A 23033-nucleotide genomic window follows, 5' to 3' on the forward strand; every position below is an offset into this window, starting at 1 on the left:
GGACTGTAGACCGTCAAACTCCTCTGTCCATGGAATTTTCCTGGAGTGGGTACTGGAGTGGGTAGCCATTCCCTTCTCCAGGGGATCTTCCTGACCCAGGGATCAAACCTGCATCTGCTGCACTGCAGGCAGGTTCTTTACCACTAAGCCATCAGGAAGGAGAAGGCAATGGCAACCCAGTCCAGTACTCTTGCCTGGAAAATCCCATGGACGGAGGAGCCTGGTAGGCTGCAGTCCATGGGGTTGCTGAGAGTCGAGCAGTCGAGCACGACTGAGGGACTTCACTTTCACTTTTCACTTTCATGCACTGGAGAAGGAGATGGCACCCCACTCCAGTGTTCTTGCCTGGAGAATCCTGGGGATGGGGGAGCCTGGTGGGCTGCCATCTATGGGGTCGCACAGAGTTGGACATGACTGAAGTGACTTAGCAGCAGCAGCAGCAAGCCATCAGGAAAGCTTACTTCCAATGAAATCCAAAGCCAAATCAAATATAAGAGAAACATTTGTGGCCACTACAGTTACTTTAAAATCATCAGGTTCAGTTTGGGTTGGATCCCTGGGTCTGGAAGATCCCCTGGAGGAAGGCATGGCAACCCACCCCAGTATTCTTGCCAGGAAAATTCTATGGACAGAGGAGCCTAGAGGGCTATAGTCCATAGGGTCACAAAGAATTGGACATTACTGAAGCAACTGAGCATGCACACATGCAAATCAAGTATAACAATGGTTTTTTAAAACAGGCAATTAGTTCAACTTATTGAACACCTCTGACATTATGCTTTAATCTAAATTTGACATTGTTAATTAAGCATTACACATATAAAAAGGAAATCAGAGAATCTAGTATATGATAACAGAAAAAGAACCAGACTGATAATGAAAATACTTTTATTCAAATATACTGAAACTTGATAAACTAGTAAGCAAATGGCAAGAAATAGGGAAAAACAAAAGAATTTATGAAATATTTCTCTTTGACTCATGTTATATCCAAACATCCAAGGAAACAGCAGATGATGTGTATTGATAAAGAAAATTTTAATTTAGTTCAAGGCTCAGAAAGGTAAAATGCCTGCCAAGGGCTAGTGGTAGAGTTAGGAATAATGATAGGAATGTTTGAGCTAACCCATACTTAAGGAGTTAGAGGACAGAGATGGGATGGTGGTGGGGTGAAGGGTTGTAAGGATTTTAGGGCACTAGTGATGTTATATTTCTTGATTTGGGTATTAATTATGTGAGGTTGCTCATATGGTGAATGAAAATTCTTTCACCTACAACACTTACTTTGTGTACTTTTCTGTACATATGTTATACAGCGATGAAAAATTTATACCAAAGAAGTACATTCTATTATGAGGAAACGAAAAATGTTAAAGGGCATAACATAGTAACTCTTTCTAATATAAAAACTCAAGTTTAAACATTTTAAAAGCAAAATATGTTACATTATAGGGGAAAAAACATTCAAAGGACAACTTACAACTTTGTATGGCTCAGCAAAGAGAGGAGAGCTAGGTGGGAAGGCGTCGTCGCCCTGCTGAATTTCCTGATTCCGCCTTTCCCGTTCTTTCATACGCAGCACATTCCGGTCTTCACGGTTCATGTTGCTATGAAGAGAAACACAACCTTTACATCACACAAAAAAAGGAAAAATTAAATGTTCTGTACTCATTTTGTCAGTTTAACGCTTCAATCGGATATTCCCTTTTAACTTTCAAGTGATAACAGGCATTAGTACTGAAGTTGGGTTTTGGCAATGGTTATTATCTACTAAATAAGAGGACTTCCCTGGTGGCTCAGACGGTAAAGCATTTGCCTACAATGCGGGAGACCTGGGTTCAATCCCTGGGTCAGGAAGATCTCCTGGAGAAGGAAATGGCAACCCACTCCAGTATTCTGGCCTGGAAAATCCCATGGGTGGAGGAGCCTGGTAGGCTACAGTCCATGGGGTCACAAAGAGTCGGACACGACTGAGCAACTTCATGTTCACGTTGTCTACTAAAAACAGACAGTGTCTTCCCACAACTATCCAGACAGGAAACACTGGCCCAGGATATTAGTTAGGATCCACCCCATTTAAACACTTAGCCTTATCAATTTTTTAAGTTTTCTGCTAGCTAAAAGTCAGCTAAAACTTACGTATTCAGAGGGAAAGTAGTACTTAAACCCATAATTCTTAGTTATTTCCTATAAGCCTTCTGTGGCTTCTTCTTCAGAAATCTAACTATTCTTTGTCATTAGAAGCATACAACCCACTCCTACCTACCACCCCCTCCCCCCAGGGTCCAATGCTTTTCTCTACTTTCCATCTACCTTATCTTGATTTCTTTTTGTCCCAAACACAGCTTCCTTGGTGTCCATCCTTATGGCAGTTTGATCTCAGCTTTGCTGTTGCTCTAGATTCCCTAAAAAACGACATTTCTGCTCTAAATACATTAATATTTCAATTAACACCTCAATAAATGCCAAAACTGAGGCTTTCAGCAGCAGAATCTACAATTAACTTGGGTTAGTAACAGTAGTTGAAATTTTACAGAAAAAGTCTTTTGGGAGAAGGGGTAAATGAGGGTGTCATTTCTATAATCATGACAGTATGCTCTGTTTTCACTAACAAGAAACCAAGGAAAATAGTTTATATCAGAGGGATTTTTGGTTAATAGATAACAATGAAAACTGTTGTCTAATCCTGGGACAAGGGATTATCAGGGACTCTGCAACACACTCTTCCCTGGAGACATTTAATCATCTGTCCTAGTTATGCTTTGTTTTGCTTTGAAAGTTCTGCTGGAGGCCAGACAGAAAGACCAGGTTACACAGTGGAGTATTTCCAGCCTTATGATAAGATTCAGAAATCAAATTAAATGAGAAAATTAAAGTCAATCAAGACTGGTAGAAACTATAATTGTAAAATGAGAATGGACAGCAAAACCAATTCTTGAGGACTTTTATAAGCACAAATAAACATTTAAATATAAAACTTCCTGATTTGCAATTTACTGTCATTCAAATAGAGCAACTTAGTGTTTAAAAATGTGTTCCAGGTATCCAAATGTATATTCAAGTTCCTTCTTTTATGTACAAGTTTCTAATAAACTTAGAAAAGAATATAAACTATTTTGAGGTTATGGGAATAGTGTGTGCTTTCTTTGGTCTCCCATCAGAACCACAAAAAGTATTTGATTCTTTCTTTAATAAACACCATAAAACATCTACACTTTGGTATTCAGAAATTAAAATGAAAGAACATTTATTATCCCCTAGCATACTTGTGCCAACTAATAACTGTGTATCACTATCAAACTTCAAATAGACCTCTAGAGCTATAGTGCCACAACACATGAACTTGTGTCCATATCTGCATTAACTACCAATTTCCTCTAATTTCCTAAGTTTAATTCTTGAAAGCTCAGTGACTTCTCCAGTGATCCGGTGGTTAAGACTCTAACCTTCCACTGCAAGGGGAGCGGGTTCAATCCCTGGTTGGGGAACTAAGATCCCATACAGCAGGGCAACTAACTAAGCCCATGTGCCCCAACTAGAGAAGCTCACCCACCACAAGAAGCCTGTGTACAACTAGAGAAAGCCCACTCAACACAATGGAGACCCAGAGCAGTCCCCACCCCCAAATTCTTGAACAATCAGAAAACAACAGACATGCCTTATTTAAATTATGATTTAATTTTATGTATTAAAATTAACAGCACTAACATAATCATGCAAGAAACATGTGAAAGTTTACTGCAAAAATGGATGATTCCCACAATAAAATTCCTCCTATAATTCAATAATAAAAAAACTTTGTTTTCTTAAACAGTAGAAGTCATCACACTGAATATTTCCTCTTTTAACAAAACTGCCAAGAAACTCATGATGAAATTAAATGATTGCTAATAAGAACTAATATCCCAGTTTCAGTTCTTATTCTCTAGGTTTATTTCTGATTTGACTTATTTTCACATCTAATACACTGGTTCTATTTTTTTCCTTCTGTGTCTTTCAATATCAGTATCTCTGCCTAAAATAAAGTTTTCCCCAAAGCAGAATTCCAATAATTCCACTTGAGCTGACCTAAAATTAATATGAAATTCAAATGACTCAATTTGAAGTATATCTCTGTTGTACAGCCCAAACTATATTCCTCCTATATTTGCAACTACTATACTGAAACAGAATTCAGTAAAAAATAAAAAACTGCTATATCACAACCATTCTACTAGATAAAATAATTTCTAAAAGAAAATTAGCAAGTAGAAAGAAGGTTCTTCTTCTAAAATTTTTAATTACTTAAGGTAAATTGTTTAAGTACCTATCCAGTACTTAAAGTTGATATACCAATTACAAATTTTTTCTTCTAGTTAATTTATTGAGATATAATACACAGCACTTGAAAAGTTAACAGCATAATGGTTTGATACGTATCATAAAGTCATCATCACAGTAAGTTTAGTGAACATTCATAATCTTATACAGATGCAAAATTAAAGAAATAGAAAAACATCATTTTTGATGAGAACTCAATGACTGATTCTCAACTGTTAAGTAAAACATACAACACTGTTAATTTTATTAAATTGTATTGTCCAGCACCTCCCTAGCACTTATCCTTATAACTGGAAGTTGGTACCTTTTGACTGCCTTCATCCAATTCCCCTGACCCTGATCCCCCATCTCTGGTAACCACAAATCTTAACTCTGCCCTTTCTGAGTTTGTTTCTAAAGTGTAATTGATCTGCAACACTATGTTAGTTCCTGTTATACAACCTGTTTTACCTCTATACATTTATGAATCTAGTAAGATACCTCACCATACAAAGATAATATATAGTTACTGACCATATTCCTCACACTGTACATTTAAACCTTTGATTCATTTACTTCCTAACTGGAGTTTGTACCTCTTCATCATCCTCACCTGTTTCTTTCCTTCAACCTCAACCCCTCCCCCCAGCAACCATCTGTTTGTTCTCTGTATGAATGTATGTATGTTCTCTGTTTCTGTTTTATTGTGCTTGCTCTTTTTTATTTTTTTTTTAAAGATTTCACATATAAGTGAAATCATGTAGTATTTGTCTTTGTTGGACTTATTTAACTTTTTAGGATAATATCTTCTAAGTCCATCCATATTGTTGCAAATGGAAAGATTTCATTCTTTGTGATGGCTGAGTAATTTTCCATTATACATATTCATATATCACATCTTCTTTATCCATTCATCTACCAATGGAACTCCGGCTGCTTCCATATCCTGGCTATTGCAAATAATCCCACAACTAACATAAGGGTGCATATATCTCAAGTGTTTTTGTTTTCTTTTGTTTGCTGGATCATATGGTAGTTCTGTTTTTATGGATGATATTTCAGATAACATAGCAATGTTAAGTCCCTCAACTGTGATAATTCTATTTCATTATGTAGGAGAAAATCCTTGATTCTTACTTAGGACATATACAACATACAGGCGAAATGTTATGTTTGCTGCTGCTAAGTCGCTTCAGTCGTGTCCGACTCTGCGACCCCAGAGACGAAAGCCCACCAGGCTCCCCCGTCCCTGGGATTCTCCAGGCAAGAACACTGGAGTGGGTTGCCATTTCCTTCTCCAATGTTATGTTTGCCAACTCTCAAATGGTTGGAATCTACACCAAGTATGTATAGATAGTATGTCTATAGAAAGTATCGTATGTGGGGTTGGGGGGAGAGACAAGAGAGAGAGGGATGGATAAAGGAAGGAGGGAAAGACAGAGGTAAAGGAAAGAGTCAGGAAGAGGAGAAGGAAGAGTAGGAGTAGCAGCAGTAACTGTTAACAGTAAAAATGTTAATCTAGGTGAAGGGTATAGAGATCTGTATTATACTTTTCTTACGTTTGAGATTTAAAAAAAATAAAATATGAAAGGTTAAGAGTGATTAAAATGTTAGAGCATGATGGGTGCTTTCCAACATTTTTCAGTCTTGGGACTACCATCAAACTACTTCTCCTCTAGGGCTTACAGTATTTCTCTCATGACTAAGGTGCACCTCCAAATCCACTCTGATTTCCAGTTCTCCTCAACTCCTGTGTGTCATGATTTATCACATTTCAGAAAAAAATTGCGCTTATTACTTGTAAGAAGGGGACAATATCCACAGGGCAAGCTTCGGTTCAATAAAAGTAAATGAACATCCAAAATTTATCTAAAGCAAAATTTAGTATTATTAAGTGTGCTATTAAGTTAATATGCAACAAGCGTCTATTATATACTTAGTATTGGGGAGAACAAGAATAACCTGCCATACTAGATTAAAACTTATAATCCATTACCATTATCAAAATAGCATGGTAAAGAAATGAACAAATTGATCAGTAAACCAGAGGCAAGAAATAAATCCCAAAACATGTGGGATTTTAATAGTTTAAAAAGCCCAATTCAATAATAAAATGTTTTATTTAATAACAATTAAGAGCCATGTACTTTTCTAAAATGACAGTTATTAAAATGGTGAAGACATTTCAAACTCAGCCAGAATAAAAACAAACCTTTCAGCCCAGTAGCCTCACTTGTGGGACTGTATTCCACAGAATTAAAAGCACAGCTATAGGCTACAAAGATGTTCACTGCAGCACTGTTTTTAGTGGTAAAACAATTTAAAATAATCGAATGTCCGAGAACAAAGAGATGGTTAAATAAACCATGATTTATTAAAGCAAATGAAGTAGATAATTTCCAATTAACCTGGGGAATTTCCATAAATGCTGTTATGTAAGGAAAAGTAGGTGCAACACAATGTATGCCATATGATTGACAGCCTCATTATTTCTTTAGCTTAAACCTGGAAGCAGAATTGTTAAGTGCTGAGTATACAGAAATACAACTAACTCAACTAATAGGAAAACATGCCCACCACCATTCTCATAAGCTAAACACAAGAAAACTGAAAATCTGAATATCCAGTTTTCATGCATAATATGAAACATGTCTCCCTATTTAGTTAAATCATCTTTCTTATCCCTCAGTAAATATTTTGGCCATTACTGCAAATGTTAATAGGGAATAGTCTTCCACCTATGTATTTTCCAAAAAAGACAAACCTTTAAAGAAATTTTTTTTAGTAAAATATAGTTGTTTACAACACTGTTTTAGTTGCAGGTATACAGGAAAGTGATTTAGTTATAGACATATATATATTTGGATTCCTTTCTATTATAGGTCATTACAAGATACTGACTACAGTTCCCTGTGCTATATAGTAGGTCCTTGCTGGTTATCTATTTTATATACAGTAGTTCGTATATTTTAAACCCAAACTCCTAATTTATCCCTCCCTTCTTTCCCCTCTGGTAACTGTTTTCTATGTCTTTAAATCTATTTCTGTTTTGTAAATAAGTTCTTTGTATATTTTTCTTTTAGATTCCACATATAAGCACTATCATACAACATTTGTCTTTCTCTGATTTACTTTACTTAGTATGATAATCTCGAGGTCCATCCATGTGGCTGCAAATGGCATTATTTCATTATTTTCTATGGCTAAGTAATATACTATTGTGTATATATATCACATCACCTTTATCTGTTCATTTGTTGATGGACACAGGTTGCTTCCATGTCTTGGTGACTGTAAATAGTGTTGCTATGAACAACGGGGTGCATGTATCTCTTTGAATCATAGTTTTCTCCAGATACATGCTCCGGAGTGGGACTGCTGCATCATATAGTAACTCTTATTTTAGGTTTTTAAGGAACCTCCATACTGTTCTCCATAGTGGCTATACCAATTTACATTCCCATAAACAGTGTAAAAAGGTTCCTTTTTCAAAAAAGATAACCTTGATGGGTCTGTTTTTCCAATTACACAAGTAATACTCACTCTTGGCCCCCAAACTCTAATATGATCACTATAAAGTAGAAAGTAAAGTCACCAATAGTTTTACTTCCCTGAAATAAATCATATTCCAAGGAGTCACATAGAGTAAAGGTGAAAATTATTACACATACAATTCTTACTTCATTTAAGAAGTAATGAACATAGTTCCATAACAATATTCATGAATTTTCATTCTTTTATTGCCTGCATAGTATTCATTTAACCAGAAAGCCCCTGAAGAGGTTGTATCTGGAATTCTGTATGACAAACATTATAATGATTGTACATGGTGTGCACACTGTTTTCATTTCAGATAAATTTCTCCATGTGAAATTGCTAAGTCAAAGGATATATGCTATACCACTTTAATGTATACCACTAAACTGCTTTTCAAAAAGACTGTTTTAATTGACAGACTACTAATAAGAGTGTGACACTGCCCTTTAACCATGCCGTTTTCAATCCAGGCATTATGAGTCTTTTTTAATTGAATCACCTAAAAAATTTAAAAAAAAGAATGTTCCAATGTTACTTGTTTTATTTATCCAAAAAATACAGGAACCTGTCTGCTACTTCTAGGCACTGTTCGAGAAGCCAGGGAAAAAATAAAGAATGACTCCTAGATGGTCCTTGATCTTGAAAGCTCATAGCTGCATTCTACTCAATTTCTCTGATAGTTAAGACTGTACATCTTTTTCATGAGCTGCTTAGCCATTCATATTTCATATTTCTTCCTCTATGAACTGCATATTTATATCTTTTGTCCATTTTCCTATTAAAGTGATAGTCTTGATTACATAATAACCATGCTTTTCCAATCTGTTCTACATTTTAGCTGAGAAATATGAGGTTAGGATTAAACCTTATGCTAAACTGCATCCTACTCTACTGACCACCTCTTCAAGTTTTCTGGCTCCTCCTTCAGGACTACTTCCAAACTCTGCAGGCAGGCCTACACTCTCCTCAATCTAAAATGCAAACCTCACACTGCAGTTTTTGAAAATTTGTCAATACTCTCTCCAAGTCTCTTGATTTCTTTCTGTCTTTTTGACTTTCACCTTGATCCACATTTGTTCAACCTCTCTGGAGTTTTCCATTCTTTATGTCAATGGAGTAACTATAATCAATCTAAATAAATAATTTTAAGTATTTTTAATACAGACTATGTGCTATCTGTATCTTTACTTTTCAGTTACCTGTAACGAGAGACTAAAAGTGAACTATACTATGGACTACATGGGACTAGGGTACTCAATAAAGGAAAGGGCTGGCTTTTATAGCCCTTTAATAGCTGCTACTCATTGCAGTTATTTAAGTCTTATCCACCCACTACTAGCAGCTATGTCCAAGTGAAACTGTCTTTATAGTGGAACTGGATACTTGATATTTAGCTGTGATTATATAACACACTAGACATATGATTTAGGTAAGTAATCTACATAAATCTCACTTCTGTCCTTTAAAAAACGTCCAAACTAATTGGATGGTAAGAATTAGATGTGAGAACTATTTGTGTACCCGTGAGAACTACATGTGTACCCCATTGTTCATCGCAGCACTGTTTATAATAGCCAGGACATGGAAGCAACCTAGATGTCCATCAGCAGATGAATGGATAAGAAAGCTGTGGTACATATACACAATGTATTTGAATATTTAACACTATACAAGTATTTAATACAGTCCAGTGGTATTTAACATGGTCCAGAGTATTTAACCAGAGAAGGTGATAGCACCCCACTCCAGTATTCTTGCCTGGAAAATCCCATGGATGGAGGAGCCTGGTGGGCTGCAGTCCATGGGGTTGCGAAGAGTCGGACACGACTGAGCGACTTCACTTTCACTTTTCACTTTCATGCATTGGAGAAGGAAATGGCAACCCATTCCAGTGTTCTTGCCTGGAGAATCCCAGGGATAGGGGAGCCTGATGGGCTGCTGTCTATGGGGTCGCACAGAGTCGGACACGACTGAAGTGACTTAGCAGCAGCAGCAGAGTATTTAACACAGTCCAGGTTAGGACTTGGCACTCTCACTGCCAAGGCCCCAGGTTTGATCCCTGGTCAGGGAACTAAGATCCTACAAGCCACTTGGTGTGCAGCCCCCCCTCCCCCTCCCTCTAAAAAACAGAATAAAGGGTAAAACAAAGAATAAAGAGTGACTGTAAACAGACACAACGTATCTTTTTAGGGTAATGGAAATGTTCAGCAATTAAATTGTGGTGATAGCTGCACACTCATAAACCGATTAAGAATCACTGAATTGTACACTTAAAAACAAGTGAGTTTATGGAATGCAAATTATTCCTCAATAAAGCTGTTTTTGAAAACACAATGAAGAAATCTTTGTCAACTCTTCCTGTATCTTTATGGCATTATTAACAAGTTTCAGACCAGTGTGTTCCTTTAAAGAATTGAGGATCCCAACTTTCTGCCTCAACTGCTCGTTTCCCTATGAGAAACAACTGAGGTCTCACAACATTAAAATAATCTGGTGTTAGAATTGAAAGAGACACATGTACCCCAATGTTCATCGCAGCACTGTTTATAATAGCCAGGACATGGAAGCAACCTAGATGTCCATCAGCAGATGAATGGATAAGAAAGCTGTGGTACATATACACAATGGAGTATTACTCAGCCATTAAAAAGAATACATTTGAATCAGTTCCAATGAAGTGGATGAAACTGGAGCCTATTATACAGAGTAAAGTAAGCCAGAAAGAAAAACATCAATACAGTATACTAACGCATATATATGGAATTTAGAAAGACGGTAACGATAACCCTGTATGCTATGCTATGCTAAGTCGCTTCAGTCATGTCCGACTTTGTGTGACCCCATAGACGGCAGCCCACCAGGCTCCACCATCCCTTGGATTGCGAGACAGCAAAAGAGACACAGATGTACAGAACAGTCTTTTGGACTCTGTGGGGCGGGGGCGGGGGATGATTTGGGAGAATGACATTGAGACATGTATAATACCATATAAGAAACGAATCTCCAGTCCAGGTTCGATGCACGACACAGGATGCTTGGGGCTGGTGCACTGGGATGACCCAGAGGGATGGTACGGGAAGGGAGGTGGGAGGGGGGGTTCAGGATGGGGAGCACGTGTACCCCCGTGGCGGATTCATGTTGATGTATAGCAAAACCAATACAATATTGTAAAGTAATTATTCTCCAATTAAAATAAAAAAATTTAAATTAAAAAACATAATAATCTGGTGTTATTCAAGAGATAAAGGATATGAGTAGAACAAATATTAACAGTCTCTCAGGTTTTGATACATTGACTTGAACAACACTGTAATAATTCAACTAGGTCTAACAGGTATAGAACGCTCAACGAAAGCAGAATACACATTCTCCTCCAGTGCACACAGAACATTCTCCGACAGACTGTACATTAGGCCATAAAACAAATCTAAATAAATCTGAAAGGACTGAAATCATACAAAGTATGTTATTGGATCACGATGGGATGAAATCAGAAATCAAGGGCAGAAGGAAAACTGAGAAATTCACAAATGTATGGAAATTATAAACAATATAATCCTAAATAACCAGTTGGTCAAAGAAGGAAGAAGTCCTAAGAAGGAAACTCTGAGATATTAATAAAACCACAACTCCAAACCAAAACTTATGAGATGCAGCTAAAGCTGTGCTGAAGGAAAATGTGTAATTATAAACACTGATATTAAGCAAAGAGAAAGATTTTAAACGAATCTTAAAAAACTAAAACAATAAATAAATAAAAAACTAAAAAGAATTAAAAGTAAACTAAACCAAATGAAAGCAGGAGGGAGGAAATGAATGAAAATTAGCGTGGAAATAAAATACATAATAGAAAAATAATAGAGAAAATTAGCAAAACCAAAAACTAGTTCTTTAAAAAGACCAAGAATGTTGAAAAACCTTTAGTAAACAATGACCAAGAAAAAAGAAAGAGAATTAAAATTACTGAAAGCAAAAATGAAGAGGGGACAATATTACCAACCTTACAGAAATAAAAGATTACAAAGGAATACAATGAAAAACTGTATGCAAACAAAGTAGGTAATCTAAATGGAATGGACAAAATTCCTGAAAAGACACCAGATCACATAAGTCAAGAAATAAAAGGAAGCCAGAAAAGACCCATAACAAGAGGCTGAATTAGCAGTCAAAAAAACTCTTATAAATAAAAGTGCAAAACTGAATGACTTCATTGGTAAATTCTAACGAATGCTTAAAGAATTAACACTGCTGCTGCTGCTAAGTCGCTTCAGTCGTGTCCGTCCGACTCTGTGCGACCCCATAGACGGAAGCCCACCAGGCTCCCTAGTCCCTGGGATTCTCCAGGCAAGAACACTGGAGTGGGTTGTCATTTCCTTCTCCAATGGATGAAAGTGAAAAGTGAAAGGGAAGTCGCTCAGTCATGTCCGACTCTTAGCGACCCCATGGACTACAGCCTACCAGGCTCCTCCATCCATGGGATTTTCCAGGCAAGAGTACTAGAGTGGGGTGCCATTGCCTTCTCCGGAATTAATACCAATCCTTCACAAACTCTTCCCCAAAAAAGGAAGGAGGAAACTACTTCTAATTCATTTTGTAAAGGTAATATTACCCTGATATGAAAACCAGACGAAGACATCGCAAGAAAAAAAATCTACAGATCAGGTTGCTGTACTCGCCCTATGAGATGGCTCACACTCTGTCTGTGGAGTGTGCTTCTCTCTGAATCTGAGTAAATCCATTTCTTACCTAAAAAAAAAAATAAAATTCTACAGATCAATACAAACCTTGTATTTACACAAAAAGTCCCCCCCAAAATACTAACAAACCAAATCCAGCAATATTAAAAGGATTATACACCATGACCAACTGAAGAATGCAAGACTGGCCTAACATCCAAAAATCAGTTAAAGTAACACATCCTAACAATAGAATACAGGACAAAAACCAGATGACCATCTCAACGGATGTAGAAAATGCATCTGACAAGTTGTAACATCTCTTCTTGACAAAACCACTCAACAAACTAGGAACAGAAGGAAATTTCCTAAAGCTAACAAGGTATATCTACAAGGAAAATGGAGCTATCATATTTAATAGTGAGAGACTGAATGCTTTCCCCTTAAGATCAAGAAAAGAACAAGACAAGGATGTCCTTTCACCACTTCTAATCCATACTGTAAAGAGGTTCTAGTCAAGTCAATCAGGCAAGAAACAGAAGTAAAAGGCTCTGAACTGGAAAGGAAAAGTAGAATAATGATATTATATGTAGAAAACCATAAAGAATCCACAAAATATCTGTGAGAGCTAATAAATGAGCTCAACAAAGTTGTATGACATAAGATCAATATACAGAAAAAAATGAATTCTACTTCTATAAAGTACAATAAACAAACCAAAAATGAAATTAAGAAAACAATTCCATTTACAATATCACACACACACACACAAAATACTTAGAAAAAAATTAACAAGAGAACAGCAAAATTCAAACTCTGAAAACTACAAAACATTAAAGAAATTAAAGAAGATCTAAAAAAAATGGGAACAATCTTATTCATGGATTTGAGAATTTATTAAGATGAAGATACTCCTTTAATTGATCCACAGATTCTACAGAGTCCCTATTAATATCCCAGCTGACTTCTTTACAGAAATTGATGAGATGATACTAAAATTCACATGCAAATTCAAGAGTTCCAGAATAGTCAAAACAATCTTGCAAAAGAAGAAAGTTGGAAGACACACACTTCTCAATTTCAAAATTTACTAGAAACCTCAAAAGAGAACCAGGAGTCTGGAAATATATCAATACTTCACATTTGTAACAGATTTTCCACAAAAATGCCAAGACGACTCAATCAAAAAATGGGGAAAGGACTTGAACAAGCTTTTCTCCAAAGAAAATATACAAATAGCCAATAAACACATGAAGTGATCTATAACATCATCAGTCTTTAGGGAAATGGAAATCAAAACTAAGAGATACAACATCACACCTATTAGGATGGCTATTATCAACATTTTAAAATCTTGTTTAAAAAATGCTGGCAAGAATATGAAGAAATTAGAACCCTGAGCAGTGCTGGTGAAAATGTAAAATGGTGCAGCTGCTGTGGCAAAGTTTGTTGCTCATAATATAGAATTACCATATGATCCAGCAATCATACGCTTACATATACAGCCAAAAGAACTGAAAGCAGGGACTCAAAATAGGTATTTGTACACCCCATGTTCATAGCAGCATTATCCACAGAAGTCAAGAGGTGGAAGCAACCCGAGTGCTCACCAACAGATGAATGGACAAACAAAATGTGGTATACACATACAAAGAAATATAATTTAGCCTTAAAAAGGAAAGGAATTCTGACACATGCTACAACATGAATGAAGCTTGAGGATATCAAGGCTAAGTGAAATAAGCCAGTCACTTACATGAGGTATGTAAAAAAGGCAAACTGACAGAAAGCAGAATGGTGGTTGCAAGACACTGGGCATAACGGAATAGGGAATTATCATTCAATGGGTATGGAGCTTCTGTTCAAGATACACTGTAAATGTACATAATGCCACTGAGCTATACATTTAAAATTACTAAAATAAATTTCACTATATATATATATATATATAAAACCACAATAAGAAAATATAGTAATCATAGTTCAAAAAAGGGTGCATTCCCAGTGAACCAGAAATTCATCACCTATAATTTTTTAAATAAAAACATGTAGTTTTATAACCTTTTAAAATTTAAAACCTCAAAAATGGTTGAATGAGTAAAATGTGACCTTTAAGTTGCCTTTTTCAAATGTTCAGAACTAGTGTCTGGCATGTTACAATGTTTTTTTTTTTAAACTAGTGTCTATTATCAATTAAATTATTTACACTTCAAAAGTCAAAAGAGAATTGAGCTAAGATTTCAATTATTTCAGAATCCAGTTTATTACAACTGCTATTAAACTGTAACTTTATGTTAAAGCAAAAAGCCTCATTGGTATAGAAATTCCTCTTGCCTCATTTGACAGGATTTCTCCACCCAAAGAGAGTCTGAAGAGGTCATTTCCTACAAGCAAGGGAAACAGGTTGTACACCTGTGGAGATCAAAGCCAACAATAACAAAACATCAGGTACCTGGGATGGGGAGGGAGATGGAAGGGAGGTTCAAGAGGGAAGGGAAATAGGTATACCTATGGCTGATTCATATTGATGGTTGACAGAAAACAAAATTCTCTAAAGGAATTATCCTTCAATTTAAAAATTAAAACTAAGCTGGGCTTAACTTCCAAGCACACATTAAAAAAAAAAAAAAAAAAATTAGGTACCAAAATAGAATTTTGCATGAAAGGACCTTTCCCCTGAAGAGACTTCTATAGCTTTCAGGTTTAAACTAACTAGTAAAGGGACTTCTCTGGTGTTCCAGTGGTTAGGGCTCTGTGCTTCCAATGTGGGGGGAAGGGTAGATGCCTGACTGGGGAACTAAGATCCCACATGCCATGCCACACGGCCAAAAAATAAAAATAACATAGTAAAAAAAAAAAAAAAAAGGAAGGCAAAGACAATTCCATACCATTTTTTCTTTCTTTATTATATCTTTACATATCATCTAACTTTTCATAATAATGTTTCATAAATCATTTTCAACTAGGCCCTCAAAGCTTCCCAGAAATTTTACTATTTTTCTCTGACAAATGCTCTTTCCTATTCCTCACAAGAATTTTCATGGAGCTCTATGACTCTTCCTCCTAACTTCCATTCCACAAATGACCTTGTCTTACTGAACAAAGATTAAAAAGATTAAAGATCAGAGAGAAATCTCATCAATCAACCATCAACTTTCAAACTATCAGCACTGCATCCATTTTCTTCTTTCCTCTGGCTAAAAAAGAAAAAGCATCTATCAAAGAACAATTATGCCCATTTTGCTATCTTCTTCTGGACTTTTATCAGTAATTGACTTTTCTACAGCAACTTCAACTTTTCTCTCTTTAATTAATCCTTTTTATCATCATTCAAACATATTGTTCTTTAAAAAAAAGAAAGTCTTTCCTGATCCTATAGATCTCTCAAGCGACCATTCTACCTCTCCTCTATTCTCCTCCACGGGAAGGACTCTTGGTGATTCTCCATTTTCTCTGCAACCATTTGTTTCATTTAAGTTACCCAAAAGGTATTCGGAGCAATATAGTGAATACCTGGGTTATCAGCTGCCTGGGAAACACAGCATTGCCAATGAATGCTACTGTGTACCCCTCCTGGATCACATCTCCTGTGCTCCCTTCCTGACAGCCACTATTCTGATTTTGGTGTTAATCTTTTTCTCATAAATTTCTTTGTATTTTTACTATATATGTATGAATCCTTAAATAAGACCCTGAATTGTTATGCATATTTTTCAACCTTTAAAAATGGTACACTCTATAAAGACTCTGAGCCTTTTAAATTTTCAACATTATGTTGAAGTTAATCCATCCTGACTCATGTGGCTGTAGTTCATTTATTTCCACTACTGTGTTATACACTCTCCAGATTTGTTTCCTCTTTTTCTGCCATTACAAACAATGGTGTAATGATCATTTTTATACACTTCTCTTTGTACCAATGACTGAGTGAGTTTTTCTGGAACCCATATCTACAAGTGGAATTGCTAGGTTTCAGGCAATGAGCATCTCCTATTTTAACTGATACACACAAACTGCTTTCCAAAATGTATCCAATCACCATGCAACATTCTGTTTCCAACCTTGCAACATTCTGTTTCCAGCTTCCCACATTCCACTCCTTTGCCAAGATCACACTCATTTGCAAGTTGCTAAATTCAACAGACACTCTATCATTTTAGTTGACCTACCATTCCACATACTCAGCCACTAATGGCTCCTTAACATACTTTTGGCCTCTATAATCTCCCAGTTTCCTAGCATCAGGTTCTTCCGTTCTATCTACCAGACCTCTTAAAAAGTGGTGCTCCTCTGCACTCAGTCGTGGGTCTTATTTAGTCTCTGATTAAGTTTACATTCTTCCCCTACATTCTCATGGCTTAAAATACCAAGTATATGCCTACACTACAAATACCAAGATATGCTCCACATCACACCTTTCTCTTCTGAGATAGAGAACCACAAATTCAGGGACCTGTTTGATCATGTTCTTTGTCTGAGGAATATCAATCTCAGTACATCCAAAACTGATTTCTTGATCTCTTTTCCCTTCACTTCAACAACTCCTGCTCCAGTGATCCTCATTCTACCAACAAACTGCTCTTGCTGAATCCTCCCTTCAACCTCTCTCCACATCCAATCCATAATCATAGCCTCCAAAATATATCTTGTATTTATCAGTTCACTTCCTCCTCTACTGCCACTGTTCAAACAAGCCATCATTTTATCTCTGACTTGGACAAATGCTAGGGCCTTCTAATTGGGACTCCTAGTTTTTTTCTTCTCTCTCTAATCCATATTTTATACAGCAGTCAAAGTGATCTTTTTAAAACACAAATCAGATTATGTCACTCAAACCCTGATTAAAAACTTGTAGTAAGCTTTCCACCTGTAGGATAAACTTTAAGGTACTTAACATTGGCCTGCAAAGCCAGGACTTGACTTTCTCCTGATGTGACTCCTGCCTATCTACCTCATCAGATTCATTTTATATCCTGACACCCTCCCCTCCCAGCTCCCACCAAGGGCTGTTTTCGCGTTTCTTGAACTTGTGGTACTCCTTCCAGCTTAAGGAAATTCATGCAGATAATTCTTCAGAGTACCTGATCACAATTAAGTATAAACTTATTTTGATGTTCATTAGTATTTCCTCTTCCACTAGACAATAATCTGTGAATGTGTTTTCCAGCATCACATACCTGAACATAACCTAGCAGACAACCAAATAAGTAAGCTGAACTTTACAACCTGATTAAAAAGGAGTGATTATCTCATTTATTAGGAGATAATATCTTGAGATCATGATATCCTTTACCTAATACCACAAAATACTATTATTTTGGGACTTTCCTGGTGGTCCAGTGGTTAAGAATCCACCATGCTGTGTAGTGGATGCAGGTTCAATCCCTGGTCAGGTAACTAAGATCCCACATGCCTTGGCACAACTAGGACAGAGCACCGCAACTACTGAGTTCACACGCCACAGCGAGAGTTTGTGCACCGTAACAAAAGATCCTACATGATGCAAAGAAGGCCCTGGGTGCCCCAACTAAGACATGACTGATGCAGCCAAAAAAATAATTTTTTAAAATACTAACATTTCAAAATTGAAACAATTAGTACTTTATATCACACTAAAATCAGACACTATTCTGCAACACATTTTAACTTAGTAGATTCTTAACATTTGCATTTAATGATTTGAGATTGACAAGAACTGAAATATATTTCTTTACTAATGTGTTAAGCTATATATACAACTCTGATACTTTAATGATACTTCCTCACCTTAGAAATCAAACAGTATCACAAGGTTTATTATGTTATTAAGCAGTATCCAATTTCAAACACTATTTGCCAAACTGATTACTGATAAACTGAGTTGCTCTTTTTAAAATATTAGACAATTTAAAATCTTAATTGAAGAGCAGAAATGCTTATTACATACACAAGTATGCTCACACTTAAGTGTAAGCATTAGAATATGAGTATTCATATTATTTGTAGCCAGCTGCCTCTCTTTAGATGTTTCTCTCAGTACTAAAACTAAATGCTCCTGCTTCCCTTAGTAAGTAATCCTGCATGGTTACATGCCCTGAAGCTGTTTTAAAAACATAACGAAATAAAATTATACTTCTTGGGCATTTACTAATACTTGAGAAATGTTTAAACCAAACTTAATTCGTTTGCATTTATCTCAAAAAACTGTGCTACCACTCTAAAAGCATATAAACAAATCAAAATGAGAAGTCCACCTTTATCTTTAAAGATAAACAAATGGGTGGAAAGAATAGTTAAAAGTCAAATTTCAGAAATCTCTTTATAAAGAAGAAAATCTTTTGACTCAGTTTCTTACTTTGAAAGCATACAAATATCTAAAACCTGCAAAGGTATCTTATTGGAAACTTATGTAACATATGAACCAATAATTATCTTTACAACTTTATAAAACAGATCTAATTAAGACATTTTCTACTTAAAAGTCATTAATAACTCTCCTCTCCATGGAAATCTAACAATCATATCTCAGGTTGCAAAGCTGTCCAAAGTCCAATTTCTATCTACTTTTATAAAGACTTCAGTACTTATCTGAGCCCGAAAATAACCTACACATATTCAGATCCAGGTCTCTGCTCAAACTAGTCCCTGTACATATAATGTCCTTCCTTCTCTCCATTTCCAAATACATCCATTTGAAAGTTTATCACACAGCACCCTTCCTCCAAGAAGGTCTCTAAGAATCCTCTGGGAACTAAACTCATTTACTTCCCGAAACATTTCTTTTTATTTCATTTGGCACTAACACTTGCCTGACATTATCGTTATTTTTCTACCTGCTTTCTCTACTCATCTCCATGTTATAAGCTTCTAGACAGAAAGAACTAAAGATATGATTTAACTTCCCCTCTCTCCTCTCTAGCACTTAACGTAATGGCTGGCATACAACAGATATATACTCAAAACACTTGATGAATTTTATAAAGGTAACACTAAAGTCTTACAGCCTCAAGAGTCAAAGAGGCAGTGAGAGTACTCACTGAAAGTTGTGTTTCACATGTCGCCCATCTTTTTTTACCCACATAGTCTCCCATTCCTTAAGACCTGCTTACATTTCACAACAATAAGATAGTAGGTTTTCTTTTTCCCACATTCAATACATTATAAACCCAATAAATCATTACTATTGATACTAAATGAATTCTGTTGTTTTTAAAGCAATTTCTCTAAAAGAAAAAACAAAAGAAACACAAGTATAGAAATGATTAATTTCTATTTTTACTTAAACCCTGTACTCTCAAATGTTCACCAAATATAAGTGCTAGACTATAAACTCTCAGCATCATACTTGGCAAACTGAGATGGTATGAAAACTGTTTCAGTAACAACACTCAGAAAGAAATGATCAGCTCAAAAAGTACTGCAAGACTGCTTTCATTTATAGGACCTGAGGAAGCCAAGAGAAAATAACACGGGTCCAAAAGGCTAAATAAAAGTTTTATTACTTAAAAATGCATCTAGCAAATTAAGCAAAAGTTAAAAAGCATTACATAGCAAAGGTTCTTTAGAATTAACACTAAAAAGGAATTCTTTCTAGTCAATTTCATCTTCACTTGCTTATTTCCAAAGTAAAGTGAAGTCGCTCAGTCGTGTCTGACTCTTTGTGACCCCATGGACTGTAGCCTACCAGGCTCTGAGGAGCCTCTCAGTCCATGGAATTTTCCAGGCAAGAGTACTGGAGTAGGTTGCAAGTGGTAAAAAAGTATCTGAATTTCCTGAAATATATTTTAGTGCTTTGCCTGCGTGCTGTCGAGTCATTCATGTCCGACTCTTTGCGACCTCATGGACTGCAGCCCACCATGCTCCTCTATCCGTGGAGATTCTCCAGGCAAGAATACTAAAGAGGGTTGCCATGCCCTCCTCCAGGGGATCTTCTGGACCCAGGGATCGAACCTGTGTCTCTTACATCTCCTGCATTGGCAGGTGGGTTCTATACTACTGGCGGCACTGGGGGAGAAGGCAGTGGCACCCCACTCCATTACTCTTGCCTGGAAAATCCCATGGATGAAGGAGCCTGGAAGGCTTCAGTCCATGGGGTCGCTGAGGGTCAGACACGACTGAGCGACTTCACTTTCATGCATTGGAGAGGGAGATGGCAACCCACTCCGGTGTTCTTGCCTGGAGAATCCCAGGGATGGGGCATCCTGGTGGGCTGCTGTCTATGGGGTTGCACAGAGTCGGACACGACTGAAATGACTCAGCAGCAGCAGCACTGGGAAGCCCATTTAGTGCCTTAGAATACTTCAAAAAAAAAAAAAAAGGTGAGAGAAAAATGCTAACATAGAAACTTACATCAGCCCCTATCCTAATTACCCTAAATTCTTGTTAATAACCTTCTATTAAGATGTAAATAAGGAGACTTCACTGGTGGTCAAGTGGTTAAGACCCTGAGCTCCCAAAGCAGGGGGCCTCTGTTCCATCCCTGGTCGGCGAACTACAGCCTGCATGCCACAACCAAGCCCACATGCTGCAACGAAGACCTGGTGCAATCAAATAAATTTTTTTTAAATGTAAATAAGAATACTACTTTTAAAGGTAGCTAAGGTCATTTAAGGTTACTTCTCTTAAATCACTGGAATATAAACTTACAAAGTATAAATTAGTTATTTATTATGGTACAAAGAATACTTACTTTGAAAAATCAATTGATAAAGGGATGAGTAAATGTACTTTCAAAATATTTTCTAATTCAGACTTGTAACATATTTAAATAGAATTCAGAAGGAATTCTGAAGGCTTTATAACTCTGATTTTAAAATGTCTCTTTGGTATAAACCAATACTATATATAAGGTACATTAACATTGTAGTTTAACCAGGGCATATGTTGTATCAGACACTGCACTAAGGCTAAGATATAAAAACAAAAGTTAGCCATCATTTCCTAAGATTTGATTGCAGCTAGATTAACTACAGAAAGGTGGCATGAGGGCAGGAGAAGAGAAGGGAAGAAAGAAAAGGGAGGGAGAAAGGTTAGTTTTGAGCAGAAAGAACATCTTGTCGACCCAAGGAAGAGAGACAGGATCAAGAGTAGTTGGATAATAGGGTTGGGGGGAGTGAAAATGAAAGGTAAGACTGGAGAAATACATGGGATCAAACTAGACCTTTGGGTTTGTTTCTGAAATCTGAAAGACATAAAGATATCTTTTCAGAGAAAATTATATCTCTCAGATCTTGAGTGATGACCTTTTAAAAATTATAATGCTAAGAATTTAGTATGAATATAAAATTAGGTATGAACTAATTTTGTTTATAGCTCTATGGAACTGTAACACTTTAAACAACTTTAAAACACTTTAAACACTTTAAAACAACTTTAAATAACACTAATGTGGGATTTCCCTGGTGGTCCAGTGGTTGAACTCCACATTTCCATTTCAGGGGGCACGGTTCTATCCCTGGTTGGGGAACTAGGATCCCACATCCTGCATAACACTATTGTTACAGATTATGCTATTTTACATAAACTAAACCAATGATGTATTCGATCCTGAAAATATGTAGCCTCAGGTTTAGTTTGATATACAGACAGATAGATGGAGAAGGAAATGGCAACCCACTCCAATATGCTTGCCTGGGAAATCTCATGGACAGTGGAGCATTGTGGGCTATAGTCCATGGAGTTGCAGACATAGCAACTAAACAACAATAGATAGACAGATACAGATATGCAAGTAGATAGATATATCTATCTATCTATATATAGCAACTAAACAACATAGTTTAGATAGATAGAACAATGGAACAATAGATAGATAGATATAGATATACAGGTAGAGATATCTGGTTGCACCACAGAGCTTGTGGAATTTTAGTTCCATGACCAGGGACTGAACTCAGGCTCTCATCAATGAGAGCACAGAGTTCTAACCACTGGACAGCCAGGGAATGCCCAGTTTTCTACAGTTTTAAACCATTTGGTTGCACCACAGAGCTTGTGGAATTTTAGTTCCATTACCAGGGACTGAACTCAGGCTCTCATCAATGAGGGCACAGAGTTCTAACCACTGGACAGCTAGGGAATGCCCAGTTTTCTACAGTTTTAAACCATTTCTGTAATTTGACTACAAGAACATAGTGTAGAAAATGCTTATAAATATGTCATACTGCTGCTGAGTCGCTTCAGTCGTGTCCGACTCTGTGCGACCCCATAGACGGCAGCCCACCAGGCTCCACCGTCCCTGGGATTCTCCAGGCAAGAACACTGGAGTGGGTTGCCATTTCCTTCTCCAATGCATGAAAGGGAAAAGTGAAAGTGAAGGCGCTCAGTCATGTCCAACTCTTCACGACCCCATGGACTACAGCCTACCAGGCTCCTCTGTCCATGGGATTTTCCAGGCGAGAGTACTGGAGTGGGGTGCCATTGCCTTCTCCACCATACCAGCTGCTGCTGCTACTGCTGCTAAGTCGCTTCAGTCGTGTCCAACTCTGTGCAACCCCATAGACAGCAGCCTATTAGGCTCTGCCGTCCCTGGGATTCTCCAGA

The 23033-nt window shown here is 36.8% G+C and overlaps 1 protein-coding gene across 5 annotated transcripts in view; it reads right to left on the minus strand.

Annotated features, from left to right (window-relative positions):
* AFF4 (ALF transcription elongation factor 4) overlaps nt 1-23033 on the minus strand; it is an 89046-nt gene that overhangs the window by 57810 nt on the left and 8203 nt on the right. For 3 of the 5 annotated variants that reach the window (XM_070374337.1, XM_070374338.1, XM_070374333.1), the window contains exon 2: nt 1481-1607. In XM_070374337.1, the coding sequence (XP_070230438.1) occupies nt 1481-1603 (123 nt within the window). In that variant the 5' untranslated portion in view covers nt 1604-1607. Of the gene's footprint in view, nt 1-1480; nt 1627-2313; nt 2406-23033 lie in introns of all 5 variants that reach the window. The other 2 variants (XM_070374334.1, XM_070374336.1) reach the window with 2 other exon arrangements.

The sequence above is a fragment of the Bos mutus genome, chromosome 7 (assembly GCF_027580195.1).
Source record: "Bos mutus isolate GX-2022 chromosome 7, NWIPB_WYAK_1.1, whole genome shotgun sequence".
In the NCBI taxonomy this organism is placed as follows: Eukaryota; Metazoa; Chordata; class Mammalia; order Artiodactyla; family Bovidae; genus Bos; species Bos mutus.